The 19,090-nt window shown below is 37.3% G+C and overlaps 2 protein-coding genes across 2 annotated transcripts; both read right to left on the reverse strand.

The window, feature by feature from the left end:
- Window positions 1–10,702: 10,702 nt before the first annotated feature.
- On the reverse strand, window positions 10,703–11,984 carry LOC146379436 (uncharacterized). The gene is made up of 3 exons (XM_084940882.1): window positions 11,970–11,984; window positions 11,815–11,873; window positions 10,703–11,708 (listed from the first exon to the last, which is right to left on the reverse strand). Exons 1-3 carry the CDS (start codon window positions 11,982–11,984, stop codon window positions 10,703–10,705), a joined length of 1,080 nt encoding a protein of 359 aa, XP_084797008.1.
- Window positions 11,985–16,014: 4,030 nt separating this feature from the next.
- LOC146379437 (uncharacterized) lies at window positions 16,015–17,524 on the reverse strand. Its single transcript, XM_084941106.1, has 3 exons — window positions 17,143–17,524; window positions 16,471–16,737; window positions 16,015–16,058 (listed from the first exon to the last, which is right to left on the reverse strand). Exons 1-3 carry the CDS (start codon window positions 17,519–17,521, stop codon window positions 16,015–16,017), a joined length of 690 nt encoding a protein of 229 aa, XP_084797232.1. The 5' UTR covers window positions 17,522–17,524.
- Between the last annotated feature and the right edge of the window lie 1,566 nt (window positions 17,525–19,090).

Raw genomic sequence — 19,090 nt, forward strand, 5'->3', positions numbered from 1 at the left:
GCTGCAATAGTTAGGGGCTATGTCATTCTGGAGCCCTCTGGTAGAAGTACAGGCTTGACAGCTCTTTCTGTACATATACAGAAGCTAATCATCATGCAGGATCTACCTCATACATCAAGTTGCCATTTTTCCTTCTTTACACGTTCTCATATAGATCCATTCTACCCTGTTGTTTTCTATACTTTGCTGTTAGAGATATCAATGAATTTCCATCACACACTTACCTACAGATGATTCTTCTTATAATTTACATTAGGTTTCAGAAAGTTAATAATACAGTGCATCCTTTGTGTTTACAGACAACATCTGTTTGCTTTATCTTCTCTTTTATAATCTGTGCACTTCATTCCCTTTTTATTGAGCATAGTGTTCATTCCAGGTTTGTGCTCCGCAAATATGACTCTGTTGCTTGTGCCAGCCATGATTTGCAGAGTCTCTCTGGACGAGTACCCAAGCTGCATTTGGCTTTAAGTGACTGCACATGCAGCAGAACAGCATTCTAGCCATTCCTTTTCACAGAGAAACTGAAGATGTTCCATAATTCAAAAACGCATACAAAGAGCACACAGTAACTTAATTTTGGCTTTGGTGGAAGACTAGAGTGTGATGAAGGAGTCGGTAGCTTTATGAAAACACATGCACTTTGGTGTCTAATAAAGCACTCAAAGCTTTGTTACTGAAGCTGATGCAGCGATATTAAGACACATGACTGTTTTTGCACTGCAACAGAAAGGTTTACTGTTGACCACTTTAAAACATGAGAAGAACTTTACAGTCAGAGCTGGGACATTGCAGCATTTCTTTTATTTTGATGTCCGACCACTTGCTGGCCACATTGCACACATTGCATTACTGTCTGTATAGCGCACACAATTCTTTTAGAAGAAAATCTGCTGCTCTGTGAAAAAACCTTTTTTAAACCAGTTTCTAGACTTCTATGTTTGTTTGCACAAAGTAATTACAAGTAACTTGCAAACTTCTTTGAATGTAGTTGTTTTAATTCAGACTTGGAGAAAACTGTGTGCCTCAGTATGGATAGACTTCAGGACCAATTTTGTTACTCATGAAGGTATTTGAGTTTTTTTTAAATAGGGTATAAAAAGAATAGAAGGATAGTAGTGGTAAAAATCTTCACAAAAGCATGAAAAAGCCACACAGTTTGTGTACACCCATGGTTTGTTTGCAGAGATTCTTGTGCATGGAAGCCTCTCAATCCTCTTAATGTTTAAGTTGGCCCTGAAAAGATATTGAAGCTTGGATTACGCTTGGCTTTGATTCTCATTAAAAGGGGATTTAGAAAGAGACAGTCACTGATCTTGAGACAGCAACACCATGACCTCACTGTCACTTAGCTACTAGATGAGAAATAAGTCTGGACTTCACACTCAAGTGAGACTGAAAAGATCCTCCTGAACCAAACCTCAGGAGGATCTTTTCAGTCATACAGCTTAGCAAAATAATGTAAACTGTTTTGATAGATCTTAGTAAAACGTGGTAGAAAGTAACCAAGTAACACATGCTTCACTTTTGAACACTTGTTTTTTTCTCATGAACTCACTCAAATAAAAAAGTTTGGCATGTGTTTCATGGATGTTTCTGATTTGAAATAGATTAAATGTATCAAGTTTAGTCATTTGTATAGCCTTTGTCAGACCTACCTTATGTGCTCACTGACTTATAGTTACTTAAGCTAAGTTGCCTAATCATATGTCACCCCGCCCTGAACTAAACTGCTTATACTGAACTGAGCTAACACTTCACATTTAAACAAAACAAGAGTGACAAATTAATTTTGCAGCAAAGAAACATAAAGTACTTGGAAATCGTGTCAACAGCATGTCATTTGTGTTTAAAGATTTGGACTAACTTGACTGGAGGGTAACAGAATCCACAGTGTACCGCAAACAGATGACATAAGATGGCATTCGAAGACAGATCGGGAATTAGCCGATATTTGTTCATAGTGTTAAAGATATGCAGGCCATATGCTACATGTAACGAATACCCTGTGAGGTTTTTGTTTATTCTGAAGAATATAAATGGTCAGAGGAGCTGTCACGCAGTTGCCAAGAGGGCTTTGCTAGAAGATCTTTTGTTTTTCAGAAAAGTGCAAAAATATCTGCCCTGTTGAGTCTGTTTAAAAAAAAGTGAACATAATAAGCAAACAGATGGCTCTATGTTTTGGATACTCTCACCAAAACCTGACTCTGGATGAGGTGTTTTTACGACAGATGGAGGCAGTGGATCGGTTTCCACATCAAGAGTCCTTCTTCATTAAAAGAGAGTCGGGGATTTTTTCAGATATCAGGATTGCCTAAATTTGTATTTTGTCTTCTGACTTTTGTTTATGGATGAAACTAAGCTGAAACCATCACTTGCAATCCAAAAATGTCACGTTAATGTGTGTTAAAATGAGCTGTATGCATGTGAATTTAGCAATAACTGTCTTGTGATAGACTGGTATGCAATGATATTCATCAGATTCTACTTAATTTCAGACTAGTTCAAGGTGCATACAGCCTCTCACTTTATTTGTTTAATCTTTTGATCACTTGCCATACTTGCAGTGAGATTGCATCTTTTTTTCTTATCCCTCTGAGTTAAAAAGACAAAGATGCTTTCAGGTTACATACTGGTCCATGCCATCAATGTATCAGGGATTTCATATTTCGAACAAAATGTGAGAATATTAATTTCAAAAATCAAGAAAAAAAAAAGAATTATAAACAAAAACTATGAACAAAAGACTGCACAAAGGGGTGATTGGCAATGATATGGGTGGAAAGGGCAAGTCTGAGCAGAGATGGAAGAGAGACAGAAAGTAGATACACAAGTTCAGCAACTCAAAATAATACATCACGTACCTGAGAAGGTAGACTAGAAAAAAAATGGAAATCTGATGAATGGATCAAGGTGAATGTGATAAAATGAGGTCATCCAGCCTCGCAAGAATCCTTATCTATTTAGAAAAAAAATCTTATAATAGTGTACTCTGTGCCTCATTTGACTTGGAATAAATTTGCATTCACTCTATCATCCCCCCCAAAAATGGCTTTATTTCCCAAAAGACAATTTTGGAGATATGGCTGTATTGTATCTTCATAAAAAGAAGAACTTTTAGTACAACATATGGTTACGTTTTGACTATAGGAGTCAATCAAACAATGATATTCATCTGATTTTACTTAATTTCAAAACTTTTTTTCCTTAACCAGAAACAGGAGCCTTTGGGCAATATTTCTATAAAGACTGACAAAAAATGTTTTTTCAAAGTTAAAGGCCACACTGTGAACAGCTTATCGAAGAATTACACTGAGAAACTCCAAAACCACCCGCTCTCACACACTGAGTTTACTCCATTCCAATGCCAATGACTGGGATTGTGTAATTATAGTTGTGTTAATATGACATAATGTTTGATAGATCCACAGATGTGCAGAGGTTTTCTTTAGACTGCCTTGATGAAACCAATGAGTTAGACCATGTCGCTAACAAACATGAGCTCATCCCCACGTTCAGACTTATGACTCAAACTTACCACAAAGTTTGATTCATGTGCATTCAAGAGTGAATATTTCATGCCGGACTTCCAGTTCACTTCAGCACATTAAATAAAGATTTGCAGTGGGAAACTCTATTAACCTACTGGGAATAATGTGTATTAGACTCACAAAAAGAAACGGACAGAAATGGAACTAATTAACTTGATGAGCTTTCTCATTTGCAATATGATAAAACAAATATAAAGACATGTTTTAACCTTGTTACCTGAAGTCAGTAAGGAATCTTTTGGTGAAACAATAAAAATCGCCAGGTTTTCCAGCTATTATTGCATTGCCAATGTGGGCCCTGCCCTGAGGAGCTGGCAGCCACCCAGGCAAAAGAATGTCATTAATATTGATTAGTTTCAGGACAAAGGTTAATGTTACCTCATCTAAATGTTATTTGGAGGTCATCCTACATAGACAAGAAAAATATCTTAAAGGAAGCACAGCCCTCAAAACTTCATTTTAATGTTCTCTGGTGAAAGGTTACAATGGACACACAATGGATGCAATGTAACTGAAGGGAAAGAGGGTTCATGTGGAACTCTTCTGTAAACTAGGATATTGGTGATACTAGATGAGAAGAGTACTAAAAGATAGGTATTGTCCAGTGCACGGGTAGAGAAGCTCACAGGAAAGATACATTAAAAGACATTTGCTGTGAAAAAAAGATATAAAGATTTTATATGAATAATCCTGCAAAAAATACACAGGTGTAATAAATTGTACAGTTCCCACTTTAATGCCTACCATGAAAGTGGCACAAAGTCTTACTGTCAGCCGACCAGTTTCATCCTTGGTTATAAATGTACTGAGTGTGAATGGGAAAAGGATCTGTTGCCCAGATGCACTGAATCGCTCTGCTGACTGATTGATGCCCGAAAGAAGAAGAACATAAACACTCAGCATATTGCTGCCTTTTCTTTTCAAGTCATATTCACTTCAAAGGTGATTTATACATCAAACACAACATTACGTTACCAGAGGGAAGATTTATGTGCAGAATTTCTTGAACTAACTCGAGTTATTGAATAAAGTGGTATCCATTAAAGTAGGCAGAGGAGCAGCACACAGAATATACTGTAGCGCTGTAGAAGCCTTTCCAAATACACCCACATTGCTTTAAGATTGGTATTCACTGTTCACCTGCTGGTGAAGGGGTTCAGCTCTCCCCAGTTGGGCTATCAATATCTCAGGTTTCTGTCATCAGGGTCTTTGGACACATGGGCACACATGGGTGAGGTGTGGTCTGCAGCTCCACAACAGGGAAGAGATGGTGTGCTGGGGTTGGGGGCACTGCCAAGGAGGCTGGCAGGACACCTGGGATCAATCGACTAATCGTGCTTTCCCTGTTTTTACTGGCCTGCTGGGACCAGAGAAGAGGGGAGAACTGAGCCAGAGGCAATATGGCTGAAAAGCTGCAAAGCACAAGTATGCTGTCATCGCCCTGAGCTTCCTAGTTTTCACCAGCTAGATAGCAAGATAAGCGAGATAAGGTATTTTTCTTTTTTGTGTTTTTGAAGAATGGCCTCTGACCTTCTATTTGACGATTGTTAAACTGAAATCATATAAAATATTGTAATAGCTAACTAACATTGTAAATTAGTTTGATACACGCTTACAGCAAGCTTACAAAATAACACGTTCATACTCAATTAAATGTACAAATTATCATACCATTTTAAACATAAGAAAGCGACAACAAAGCAACAACATTTTAAGGTCCATATCCGCTTAGAACAATAATACTACGCCATTACGTTCAGCCATGTTGGGATTTTCGCTTTCTCTATTTTGTAGTGATGTGTCGGTCGCGAACGAAACGGCTGTTAGAGCCGGGTCTTTGAAGTGAAGGACGCGAGCCAGCTCCTTATCACCAGCCGTGGTGTTTTTTTTTTCCTTTTTTTCTTTTTCTCACCCTCTCACCACTTTTTTTCCGCTTCACTCCGCATGGAGTCTTGTGCTTTGCGCTGGGAAGAGGGGGAGGGGCGGTAGTTACACTGGCAGTAGCACAGGAACAGAGCAGGAGAGGGAGACAGAGAAAGAGAGCCAGGGACAATGGCACATTAGAAAGGTATAGTAATCATCCACAACTATTTTCAGTTGCAGATGATAAAGGATTCAGAAAGTTTATTCATGTAGGCCCATATGACAGAGAATGTACATCTTCTTTTTGTTTTCAAATTTTAATTTATATTTATTTGTGGTTTGCAGTGTTTTGTGTTGTTTCACTTTAAATTTGTTTAAAAGGAAAAAGCTGAAAATGTAAATATTTAAAAGTTGAAATGTGAATAGTTGGTTTTTGTATTATATGATTTATTTATTACATTTTATGTGGGGTGAATAAATAAAAGTATATTTACGGTACCCTAGAGACAAAGCACGTACAAACTCCAAAACATGTAAAAACTCCAAAACACGTAAAAACTCCAAAACACGTAAAAACTCCAAAACACGTAAAAACTCCATAGCATGTACAAACTCCGAAGCACGTACAAACTCCAAAACATGTACAAACTCCATAGCATGTACAAACTCCGAAGCACGTACAAACTCCAAAACACGTACAAACTCCATAGCATGTACAAACTCCGAAGCACGTACAAACTCCAAAACATGTAAAAACTCCATAGCACGTACAAACTCCGAAGCACGTACAAACTCCAAAACACGTACAAACTCCAAAACACGTACAAACTCCGAAGCACGTACAAACTCCAAAACATGTAAAAACTCCATAGCACGTACAAACTCCAAAGCACGTACAAACTCCAAAACACGTACAAACTCCAAAACACGTAAAAACTCCATAGCATGTACAAACTCCGAAGCACGTACAAACTCCAAAACATGTAAAAACTCCATAGCACGTACAAACTCCGAAGCACGTACAAACTCCATAGCACGTACAAACTCAGGGATGGGGCAGGGATAGCTCAGTAGGTAGAGTGGTTGCCCCATGACCGGAAGGTCGGGGGTTCGACTCCACTGAACAACCACCCTCAGGTACCCCTGAGCAAGGTACCGTCCCTACACACTGCTCCCCGGGCGCTGCATTGGTTAAATGCAGAGGAGTAATTTTCCTACGGGGACTAACGCATACACACACACAAACTCCGAAGCACGTAAAAACTCTAAAACATGTAAAAACTCCATAGCACGTACAAACTCCAAAGCACGTACAAACTCCATAGCACGTACAAACTCCAAAACATGTACAAACTCCATAGCACGTACAAACTCCGAAGCACGTTCAAACCCCGAAGCACGTACAAACTCCAAAACACATACAAACTCAAAAACACGTAAAAACTCCAAAACATGTACAAAAGACAACAGAAGTGCTCCAGAATGCTAGGCGCAGTGTTGAGCTTTTGTTACCTAGTGGCCACACAAACCAGCAAGTACCAAGTTTGTACGTGCTTTGGAATTTGTACATGCTTTTTGGAGTTTGTACGTGCTTTGTCTCAAGGGGCCATCGCATATATTTATATATAAACATATATAAATAAAACCACTTTTTCTTTTACATTAGTAATTCCTTTTGTGCATAATTTTATATTATTGTTAATAATAAATTAATTAAAGCAACAAAACAACCCGAAGAGCCGGTTCGGAGCCGAAAGAGCCGACTCTTTTTAGTGAGCCGAGCCGAAAGAGCCGGTTCTCTAAAAAGAGCCGGAAATCCCATCACTACTATTTTGCTTTTTCCAAAGTAATCAAACAATATTACAAAGCAGCCACTAGAGGCAGCTCTCGGTCAGTTTACAAAACTGTAACTTCTAAAACTTATAGAAGGCAGAACAACAAGTGTGAATTATTGCTGAAAAAAATATCCACCTACCCTGCAGCATTGTATGTGTGTGTTGTACTGGGGTCCAGGACACAAGTTTGTCACAGTATTAAAATGAATTCACATATAGAGCTGTGCAAACAAAGGAACCAATCAATCCATTAATTTTTAGCTGCTCAACCAATTCAGGTTTTCAGGGCCCAGAGTCCAACATTTTTCCAATCATTCTTCATATGTGGTACAGTTAACCTGGCTGCTTAGATGTGATCATCTGCAAACAAAAAAACAAAAACACCAACAACAAAAAAAGATGTGACCATCTGCAGCAGTCAAAGAGAAAAAACAAGACAGAGAGAGAAAATAAGCACTAATTTCAAGACCATGCTCTTTCCTAAAAGCCAACATTAGTCCTATTACCAAGAATTATACCATAATTATTATACCGCCACATTTCTCATCCACAATCATCATGTCAAGCTTTGCCTCAAGTCATCTTATATAACCAAAAACAATCAACAGCTGACAACAATAATAGGAATTAAAATGCTTCAAATAGCCTCCCTCCAACAATGATGTTGTAATTTTACAGCAGACACTAAGAAATTTGGTTTGTGATGTTATAGAATAAGAGAGCATGCTAAAACTAGACAACAAAGTATGAAAATAGCCCAATTAAACCCTGTGACCCTTAAACACAACATAACAGTGCATGGATGTGAGCGATCAGCACAACCCAGCTCAGAAATGTAGTTAATTGTAAGCACATGCATTCCTCGTCAACACACCCAACAAACTTGCATCAAGGACAATGTCAGATACCCAAAACACTTAAGTTTAATACTTGCCTTGACAAAAATACAGATCACCCCATCTCAATTTTTCATTTAATAAAGTACCTCTAAGGTAAGTGGATCTATTTAAGTTACCTTACCGCCCATGAATGAAGTAATGAATTTTAATGGTTGAATTGGGCTTGTATGGTGTCCCATCACACATCTGACACAGTGACTTGGTGCAGACACAGGCCAACAAGCTGCCTGCCAGCCGCTGGGCAGCCAAATGAGAGCGCTTGTTTGCTTGGCATCTCCATGGTTTCCATGGTCAGAAAGGAGGTCTTTGTGTGTATTTGTGTGTGTGTGTGTGTGTGTGTGTGAGTGAGTGAGTGAGTGAGTGAGATTGATAGTGTACAAAATGACTGAAACTGGATTTGGGGCCTATACTCATATCACGCATGTATATAAGCATGTACATGTGTTTTGTTTCTCCTGTGTGCATTTGCGAGTCTGTGCATGCACTGTGCTTGTGTGGGCTTATCCAACTGACTATTTCATCTGGCCTACTGTGCCAACGATTTGGAACATGGGTTCAAGCGCTGGTTCATTACTGTGAAATTCCAGATGACACTTTCTGGAAGGGTCTGCTTGTGCACTAAAACAGGGTTCCATTTTTGGACAGAGATTACACTGGATGTATTGTGTTCCACACTGGCATGAATGCTTACTTGACCAGTTAATTAATTTGCTATTCAGGATGGATAGTGACCACGAAAAGTTATCAAAGCTGCAAAGCTGTACAGTGTTTCTGACAAACTTAAAGTAACCTCATTTCACTGAGTATTTCCCTAAAGCTATTTTTGTATAATTCATTTAATTCAGTTATATTTTAGATTTGAATCTTGAAGTAGCTTTAGCTGGGTGTGTCATTGTGTTTACTTACTTCATTAACTAAGGAGGCTTTGTTTGAAGATAAGAGCCTTCATTGTTTGACTGACCCTGAGAATTTGACTGAGACTAAGCAGGCCCAGCTGCTGCTTATTCCAAAAATGAATGAGTTCACATTAATTACAGTGCTCAGAGACCTTGACCTTCCTTTATCCTATTCCCAGCTGAAAAGAAACCAACAGCTACTGGGTTCTAAATGGGAAATGGGAGGAGGGCTGGAAAAGGTTTGGTCTGTTTTGATTGGTGGAAAAGTTTTGGATAAAGAAGACAGATGGCATGAGGAAACCTTGCCACAGTTCATAAGGTTCAACTTGTGGTAACAGACACGCAGAAAGGATCTGATAATATCTGCTGACCGGTTTCTGCACCTTGGCCTCTGATGGTCCTTATATGGAACGGTCCAATCAGCAGACAAAGTTTGTTGCCAGGTGACCATGAAAACAAAATAATGTTCCTTTTTACTGCCCTGGAGGGAAGGTTTACTAATGCATTAGCTATTGTTTAAACAGCAGACAGAACATGTTATTAATGAACGTTTTCTCCCTGTCATAAACACACATTCAAGTCCAGTTCTTTCATCATGGCAGTCCTGGGCATATTCATGAATCATGAAGGGTTAAATGAGACTCATGTCTAATCTAATTCTAATTCTAATCTAATTCATCATATTTTAGTCTAAATGTAGTGTGATTTAGTGTTTAGTGAGTCACATTTTTAAAAATTAAAAAACTTCATCACTGGTGACCATCAGAACACTGTTCTTTTGTTTTGTTGTAGAGTAGAAAGAAGTCACTTTGCAAGACCTTCTTGGACTTCAGGGGCACTAAAATGACCACATGTGTGAAAAGATGATGTTTGAACTTTAAAAATGGAATTGAGACAAAGTGATGCTTTAATAACTGAATACATGTAAAATATTTAGAAATAGGTTAGTCCTGTATACTAATGCTCAGTCTGTGTTCCACTATCACATCTGGCTGCCTGCCAGGCATATACAGTAAAATCTTGATCCTGAATAGAGGATAAAAGGTGCAGCTGTGGGAGCAGCAGGCAGTCAGACAAAAGTAAATGGAGTCATTCTCCAAATCAAGGCCAACTCATTGGTCTGCTGCAGTTGTAACCCAATTATTCCCAGGCCACATGTTTTCAAAGAAGGGGTGTAAGGCAGAGGGGAAAGCCCTCCTTTTTTCTCCTGCAGTCACCCCATAAAACACAGAGCGTAGAGAAGCAAGGAGAGAAAGTTGGGACATCTTAAACATTATTCCGCATGACCTAAGGAAAAAGTCAGTATCCGATATTGTCTGTGGGTAAATGCTGGCATGTAGTCATTTTTTCCCATCTGTGCACTCCACTAATGCCTGCTTTATTTAAGTGGTTCATGTTGAGGTAACTTGTTAATGAGTATCTGGTAGAAATTAATTTATTCCTTGTTCAGATATAGCTATATACTCTACTGAGAATAAGCATATTTAATAATAATGTGAGTGGATCTTCAAAATAGACATCAAAATAGCTCAAGGAGAAAATGAGTAGAAAACGTTTATCAGCAATAATGCTGTTTGAATAATTATAACCATCATAAGTAACCAAATCATCTCAACATGTATTTGCTCAAAAATTATTTTATTACAACAAACACAGCTTTAATCATCCAGACAAGGAAAAGCAACAGTAGATAAGTTGAGGTATCTCTTCTCTGAAAGGTGTGGAAATTCATAAAGTGGACGTGGTGAAACGTCAAGAGCGGTTACACCAGGAGGCTTTTCTGTGGGACACATGAAAAAGGCCACTTCATCGTCCAGGGAAGAACAGCCATATTTTAGATCTGGATGCAGGACCTTATGAGTGTCCTTTGACTGAGGCCAGGCATCAGCAGGTGGAGGACTTGGTGGCAGTGAAACCTCATGAGGCAGTGGGCTGATACACCTTGAATCAGTGTATTCAGCAAACACAGGGGACGGTGGAGGACTTGGAGGCAGTGGAACCTCATGAGGCAGTGGGCTGATACACCTTGAATCAGTGTATTCAGCAAACACAGGGGACGGTGGAGGACTTGGAGGCAGTGGAATATTAGCCAGGAGGCTGAGAGGCATCAAATCAGACCTCTTGTGTTTTAGGGAATGAGGTGAAGCGTATTTCTTTTCAAACGGTGGAGGACATGGAGGCAGTGGAACATCATGAAGCGTCAGCCTAATGAGCTTAAGCATTAACTCTTCCTCTTCATCACCTACAGACCACACTGTTGAACTTGGATTCTTTCCACAGGGACCAAAAGCTTCAACAGGTGGAGGACTTGGAGGGAGTGGAACCTCATGAGGCAGAGGGCTGACACACTTTGGATTCGTGTATTCAGCACACACAGGGGATGGTGGAGGACTTGGAGGCAGCGGAATATTAGCCAGGACACTTAGAGGCATCAAATAAGACCTCTCGTGTTCAAGGGAACGAAGGGAAGCATACTTCTTTTCAGAAGGTGGAGGACGCGGAGGCAATGGAACATCATAAGGCAGCCCGCTGATACACTTTTGATCAGTATTGTCATCATTCACAGGGGATGATGGAGGACTTGGAGGCAGGGGAAGATCCCACGTCATCAGCCTCATACGTTTAGGAGGCGGTAAGATCCCCACATCCTGGAAGCAGTACTTGCTGCACACATAACAAGAAAAATCAGCAGCTGATTATTTTTGCAACATATGATGGAAACAGGTGTTTTAATGTCGTTATTTTTTTTTAAATTGAAAAGCAAACATACCTCTCACTGCTGACATCTGAGCTGCTTTGTGAGTTAAACCTCTTAAGATGTGGATTTTCCTTCAAAAAGTTACATATTATTATTGTTGTTGTATTTTTCATTAAGAATTCACATGATTTAATGTTTAGAAACAGACACAGTGAAGAGTAACTTACCACAGCTCGAGCCATTTTAGGCGTCTGTCAGGACAAAGATCCACGCAGGATTTGGTTTCTCTGTGTAACATTACAGGACAGTTGTCATACACTTTCAAGTCAGTTTCAACAATGCATATCCAACCAAACTGTATCATTACAGCATTGTTTAGGTGGATAAATATGAAGATAAAAACAGTAACAGCTGGCAATCAAGGTAAAACAACCTTATGAGAAAGGTCTTAATCATTATTGTTTAACAGCAAATCTTTCAATCCTTACTTCAGTGACTTGTTTGAAGTTTCTGTGCTTGCTGTCAGTCGTGGTTTTGTGTCAAATAGTGGCTGTTTTTGAACAAAGTTTTGCACAGACTCCAATGTTGTGTCTGTTCAGAACCAGTGTAATGAGGAGACTGAGTGCAGGTTTGGAATTGTCAGTGACAGAAGAATGCAGCAATGTTTGAATTTGAATTTATTATTCTTATTGTTTGAATAACAATAACTACCAGGATCATGCCATAGCAACACAGTGATACCCAATCAAATGTCAGATACAAGGGATCTGACATTACACATCCAACAGGACAGTAAAGCAATGGGCATCAATGCAACAAGTCAGGCCTTAAAAATTACCAGAGTTATATAACAGCACACTGACAGTGTCTCATAAACATGATATTCACTTCAATTTAATTTTAATTAGATGGATAGATCTGTCCAGAGCAATATCCCAGCAGTTTAACTGACTTGATGCTATACTCTGATCAGGAAGTGTTTTTTTTTTCTTTTTTAAATTAAATAATCTTTCATTTAAAAACATAATACTTTTTGAGCAGTGTTTATTAAAATTGATAATATACATGTAATTTTAAAAAATTACATTATTATTTAATTTTTGCATTTTTGATTATTTTTTCTCCTTCAGTAGTTTTTTCATATTTCACTTTGCTCTCACTCATGCTTGGTTATGTTTATGTGCATGTCATCTGTATATGGTAAAGTGCTTTGTTACGTCCTACAGAGCAGGAGCTCGTCTGGGGGCTTGTCTTCCCTTGTTTTTTTGCTTATTTGTTGGTTTGTTTTGTTTTTTCCTATAAGCTACAGTCCAATTAGCCCGCCTTGAATCAGTGGAAGCTTGAGAAGTGACAAAAAACCCATCCTTCACCTCTGTCTCAGCCAGTGGAAGCTGGTAGAAATGATACTGGACGTTAGAGAGAATGAGAAACCCCCCAATGCATTGCAATGTTTTGCTTATCCTCAGAAAATGTCTTTGGAAAAAGTAAATAAAAATCTTCTAATTCAATCTTCTAATCCTTTTCCATGGCAGATATGTTGAATTATCAATCAACAGGTGCAAATAATTTAAGGGAGATGCTGATTTTTTTTGCGGACTAGGTCACTTCATGGAATGTACAGATGAGTGTGAATGAAATATAATAGTTTTGTAAATTGTATTTTACATTTAAACACATGAAAAAACAGAAAAGCACTGAGGGATACTCTGATATACATGAGAAGTGAGAAAATGTATGTGTATTGAAGAAAATGAAAAACTATATTAAGAAAAACAAAACAAAGAAATGAACAACTAAAAAAAGAGTGCAGGCTCAATATAGACAAGATGACTTAACTTCTGGGGAATAAAAGGATGTGGTTTCAACTGTAGTGTTCTGTTGTGTAAATAATGATGTGAGAGTGAGTTTGAAGAAATTATGTACGCTAAATTTTCACCGATTAAACTCTGCCGTCCTGTCCATTTTCTTTCTCAGTTACTTCCTTCAACCCGACAAGTGACAGATGACAGTTTTCCTTCATGAAGCTTGAAAGAAAAAAAATGTGGTAAATATTTCACTCCACTGGAAAAAAAAAACTGACATGAAGAGCTGTCACTGATGGTTGATGCCATTTAAGCCTTTAAAAAAAATAGTTATCAACTGGAATATCTATTTTTTACAGGAAAAGCACACTTTACCCAAATGTATTTAAGGCCATGTTGCACTAAAGATGAAAAAATAGGCAAATGTAAATCACACTGTCAGTTGATCATTACTGTTTGTATCTAATATGAAACTTTCGCACTGTTAGTTACTTAGAAATGCTTTTGGCCCCATCATGTGGTCAGTGCTGATCACTGCATTAAATGCAAATCAAGCTTCGTCTTGTCTTGCACTGTTCTTTCCCTGTACTAGCCAACATTACAGATTGTCACAGACCAATTGATAATGATAAAGTAATACAAATAAAGAAAATGTAAAAAAGAAAGAAAAAATCAACTTGTGTATTAAGTAAAATGCAGCATTATTTCTCTTATCTGTTATGCTTGCTTTTGTTGTAATAACTTTTATGGATAAAACAACCAACAAACATTCTTATCACTGCTGCATTTGTGTCACATAAAATATTTTAATTAAAATGTTACTTAGTCAATTAGAGTTCTTTCCACAATGAAACAGGATAATGTGTAAATTCATTGCCAGCTGCCTCGTGTGCCCTTCATGTTTTTCTTATTGTTGCTTCATAAGAATGAGTGAGCATTTATTATTATGGATCATCTACTATGATTTGTAATAATGAACAAACAAGCCATTGTTATGCATGATACCGATTCTGTAGGTGCACACTGACCTCTGTGCAGCTACAGCAGTGGTGGTTTAGCAGCTCAGTGAAAACAGGATATAGTTTGTGGTTTCTAAGGTCACACAGTGAAGAGTAGCTGTGATGCTTGAGGCACAGCTCACATTTTCTAAACAAAACACAATGTAAGCAAAGCACCAACACTGCTGACCAGAGCCTTGTTTTAATATCCAAGGATATCTCATATGAACTATATTTTATCATACACATCAAAACATACACTACCAAGCAAAAATGTAAAACATTATTAAAAAGAATAAAAATTATAAATGTGCAGATTATCTACTTGTAAATAAGTAATAATGTATGAGCAGAGGCAGCATGGTGGCGTGGTGGTTCGCACTGTTTCCTCCAAATAAGAAAGCCCTCAGACTGACTCCCTCATCTGGCTGTGGCCTTTGTGTGAGTGATGTTTTCTTCATATACAATTTTGGAGTAAAAAATTTTATTTACAGCAACATCTGAAAGAAGTAACAACAGAAATGTAAATGTGGTGTAGTCACATCGTGTTAATGATGCATTAAAAGCTTGTAAAAACAGTCCAAGTGTTAAAGTATCATACTGCACAGTAGTGATGTAACAGAAATAATTCATCAAACATAATTTTCCTGCTTTACTATATTACTTTCTTTAATGTTTAATATACTGTATATGTGCATACATACTGATTTGACAACATTTTGGTTAATTTTCAAAATTCAGAGAGACAAATAAAGACACGAGACAACATCTCTTACCTTTATTAACAGTCAAAAGTAAAGTGAGAAGTAGAGCAGCAACACTTGTTAGTACAACCACAATCACCACAGAAACTGGAGAATTTGTACCTAGAAAAATCAAATATGTATGCTTTAAGAGTTGAGATCATGTAAATATGCTGGATGGTACATAAAGAGTTACAACAATTCGCTGTACTAGATTTGTCCTTGCTTTTAATACAGCAGACTGTTAAATTTCTGAAACCCAACCTATCCATACAGGTGGAAGCTATAGATATAAAAAAATTATATTTCCATGAAATACAAACCTGTACAGCTTATAAGGTGGATGACGGTTTGTTCAAGGCCTCAAGCCACTTGCAATTTATGTTTCAGTATCTATAAAGTAACTGGTCTATAGAACATTGTTCTAATTACATAAATAACTTAATGAGAACAATGCCTATAAATACAGAAACTAAACAAAAAAATGAAAAATATAAAATAAATGAATATTTAAGTAGAACATTTTTTATATTACCTGCACATCTTATAAGGTGGATGATGGTTTGTTCTCTGCTTATATTGTTTTGGACGATACACATCAGCTTTCCCATCAGTTCACCATGTAAGCTGATGGTAACATTTGAAATGCTGTGGTTTTCTGAAATCTTGGGTTGGGTTTTTATCAACAGGTTATCATCTAAAAGCAAGATGAACTCTACTTCATCTCCTTCAGAGGAAAAACTGACTGTCTTTTGTTCTGGTGACAAACAGACCTGAGATACAGCAGGTTTTGACACAAGAGCTGAAAGACAAATATAGTCAGCAGTGTCAGTTGCAATATAACATTCACTGACAGCTCTGCAAAGTGTGATGCCTATGTACACCTAAATGAGAGATACATGTAGATACTAGGTAGTAGTTATGTATGTGTCTGAAAAAATACAATAAATAACCAGCAATACTGCATGAAAGAATATATATCAAGATCCATTATGAATATAATCCAGGAAGTTTGTTCATATAGGTCTCCACAAAATGTATTTAAAAAATGCAGATTGCAAATTTTGCAAAATCTTCAGACATTTTGCTGAACAAAATGACAAAATAAATATAGCGTGTTTTTCAATTTTGAAGATATTTTCTTTCTTAACTTTTAATTTGATAAAATACATTAAAGAACACTACCTGCACAGCTTGTAAGGTGGATGATTGTTTGTTCTCTGCTGACAATGTTTTGAGCAACACATGTCAGGTTTCCCATCAGCTGACCAGGTAAGTTGATGGTGACATTTGAAATGTTTTTGTTTTCTTTACCATTGGCTGTAGGCTGTAATTTTGTCTTATTGTCCACAGACAAAATTAATTCTGCTTCATCTCCTTCAGAGGAGCAGCTGGCTGTCATCTGTTTGCGTGACAAACACACCTGAGATACAGTTGGTTCTGACACAGGAGCTGAAAGACAAACATATAGTCACTTACAGAGGCAGTACCAGTTGCAACACAAGATCAACTGCCAGATCATCTCTTGCTATATAATCTTTATAAGTGTGTACACATGTGTTTGAAATGTGTGCACAAAAATCAATATTTGACAACTCTCATATAATGTACAGCCACCAGCAATAACAATGATCAGCATAATCTGAAAACTCTGTTCATGTACGTATTTGCAAAAACTGTCTAACAAACTACAGGTTTTGAATTTTGGACCTGACACACACTGTTAACACCTTCATCCTTTTTCAAGATGAATAAAATGTCTTTTTCTTTTTTTTAATTTCTGGTTTTAGATCTGTAACACATTTAGTTTTTATGTTACTGCACATAAATTTGAAGAGAATATGTTTTTAGTCTTACCGAGTATATGTAGATGGATGTTAATTGTGTGCAATAACATACCGTCAGTAGAACTGTGTGTTTCCATGCTGTACTCTCCAGAGTCATTTTTTGTTGCTTTTTCGACCTTCAATGTTCCATTTGGGAAAAATATAGTACGATCCTTGTATTTTTCATTGAGACCAAATAATTTATCATTTATTAACGTTAAAATTTTTTCTGTACTCTTTTTCAAGCTTGTCTTCATATGTGGTTTAGTAGGTAGGTAAAAAACGAGTGGTTCTCCTAAAACTCCAAAACACGTCTGGGCTCCAAATTCAGTTAGATTGCATTCTGAAGACCCTGGTAAGAAAATAAATAAATAAATAAAGACATGCAAAATAGAAATTAATAATGTCATTTGTTTAATAAATAGAAATTGCTGTATATATGATATTTGTGTTTATCATTATTGACAAAACTCATATCCCTAAAAACACCAGACCACATATTAAATAGTAAGCTAAAATGACAAATATTCCATTGTTCCATTGTTTACTAAAATTGTTTTATGAATGACTTCAAAATATGCGCTTAGTTTATTAAAAAGTTGATGTGTACTTTGTCCCACAGCAGTCACTGCCAAAGCTACTGTGATCACGTAGATTGAAATCATTTTCTGTTGAGACAGAATCAGAATATCAGAAACAACAAAGACATTTATTATTTCGTGTTGTGCATGTGTAGTGTGCAGCCAAATTCAGTTGTATCTAGAAATAGACACTTTAATAAACACTTCACTTGGATAATATAGATTATGTGTGTATGGATTATCTACATAGTAGATCAACAGGAGTTTATACATGCATATAGGCCAACTGTTTACATGCCATGACAACAGTCAAAGAAGTCACTCACCACTTTTAAAATATGTCTCTTTTGCAGTTTGTTGCCTGTGAATTCCTCACTGGCACCTGGGTGATACGCTCTTGTCTTTTTCCGTTGTGCGGCGAGAATGATGGAAGAAGTTCTTTTCATCGAGTATTAATGAAGCTTATGTGTAAGTTCAATAAGGAAGATCTGTAACTATACATCTGTCTACTACCCGGGTGTTCACTGGCTAGTATTTGCTTTTCATCACTTCCACTTTGTCACGCTATCAAGCTCATTGCTGACATCACTGGTCTGTACCAATCATCTCTCTGCCCTCCATCTTTAAGCCAATCAGCCTCCAGTCTACGTGTTTTAAATCTCACTGCTTATTTGTCATTCTCCCTTCCAGACTCCTTTACTCAAAACACTTCCTCCCAATCTTCGCCTCTTTCACGTTACTCAGAGCTCTATCCAAGCTCAGAGGAGTCGTGCGTAATTCCTATGACACTGGGAATTCATTCATAATGGGCAATCAGAGTCAAATTGCCAATTGAACTATGTTGATCAAAGAAATCATGTTGAATTCATTGTTAGAATCTCTCTTTACTTAACTAAAGTACTAGAAGTACTAGACTTATTGTGAATGCAATTACTGAGCATTACATTGATTTCAATTGATATTTATGTTGATTTAACAATATGCTTTGGTATACCCTTTCTCTCATATTATTAAAAAATGTTCATTCTTATTTTTTGTGTACTTTTCATTTACATGTACCAGGACAAGGAGCCACAAGAACCTGAGCAATAGATGAGAACTGGATGTAAAAAATGCAGATAAACCACTTAATTCTTAATATCCGATTAGCCTGTAGTGCTCGCTATGAACAGCTGGTGGTACATGCCAACATTTGTGTGTGTGTGTGTGTGTGTTGTTGTTTTTCAACTCTTCAACAGCAAGTACAACTAAATCATCCATTGCTATATCAGTTCCTCAAAAAAGAAACACAATCACAACAAATTACTTCAGGGTTGCAGCGTTTACATCAGTTGCAATGAAGTGCCTGGAAATGGTGATACTCAGGTCCATAAAGGCTGCTCTGACCTTATACAGTTT

This window comes from Perissodus microlepis, chromosome 10, assembly GCF_051167445.1.
Source record: "Perissodus microlepis isolate ML-2025 ecotype Zambia chromosome 10, ASM5116744v1, whole genome shotgun sequence".
Lineage (NCBI taxonomy): Eukaryota > Metazoa > Chordata > Actinopteri > Cichliformes > Cichlidae > Perissodus > Perissodus microlepis.

What these genes read in the sequence shown, in the direction of transcription:
- LOC146379437 (XM_084941106.1), bottom strand. Translation starts at nt 17,521, where the DNA reads ATGACATTATTAATTTCTATTTTGCATGTCTTTATTTATTTATTTATT. An exon ending in CATCCATCTACATATACTCG is followed by an intron (nt 16,738 to 17,142) that starts GTAAGACTAAAA and finishes TTTGTCTTTCAG; the next exon opens with CTCCTGTGTCAGAACCAACT. An exon ending in CCACCTTACAAGCTGTGCAG is followed by an intron (nt 16,059 to 16,470) that starts GTAGTGTTCTTT and finishes GCTGTATCTCAG; the next exon opens with GTCTGTTTGTCACCAGAACA.
- LOC146379436 (XM_084940882.1), bottom strand. An exon ending in TCAGATGTCAGCAGTGAGAG is followed by an intron (nt 11,709 to 11,814) that starts GTATGTTTGCTT and finishes TTATGTGTGCAG; the next exon opens with CAAGTACTGCTTCCAGGATG.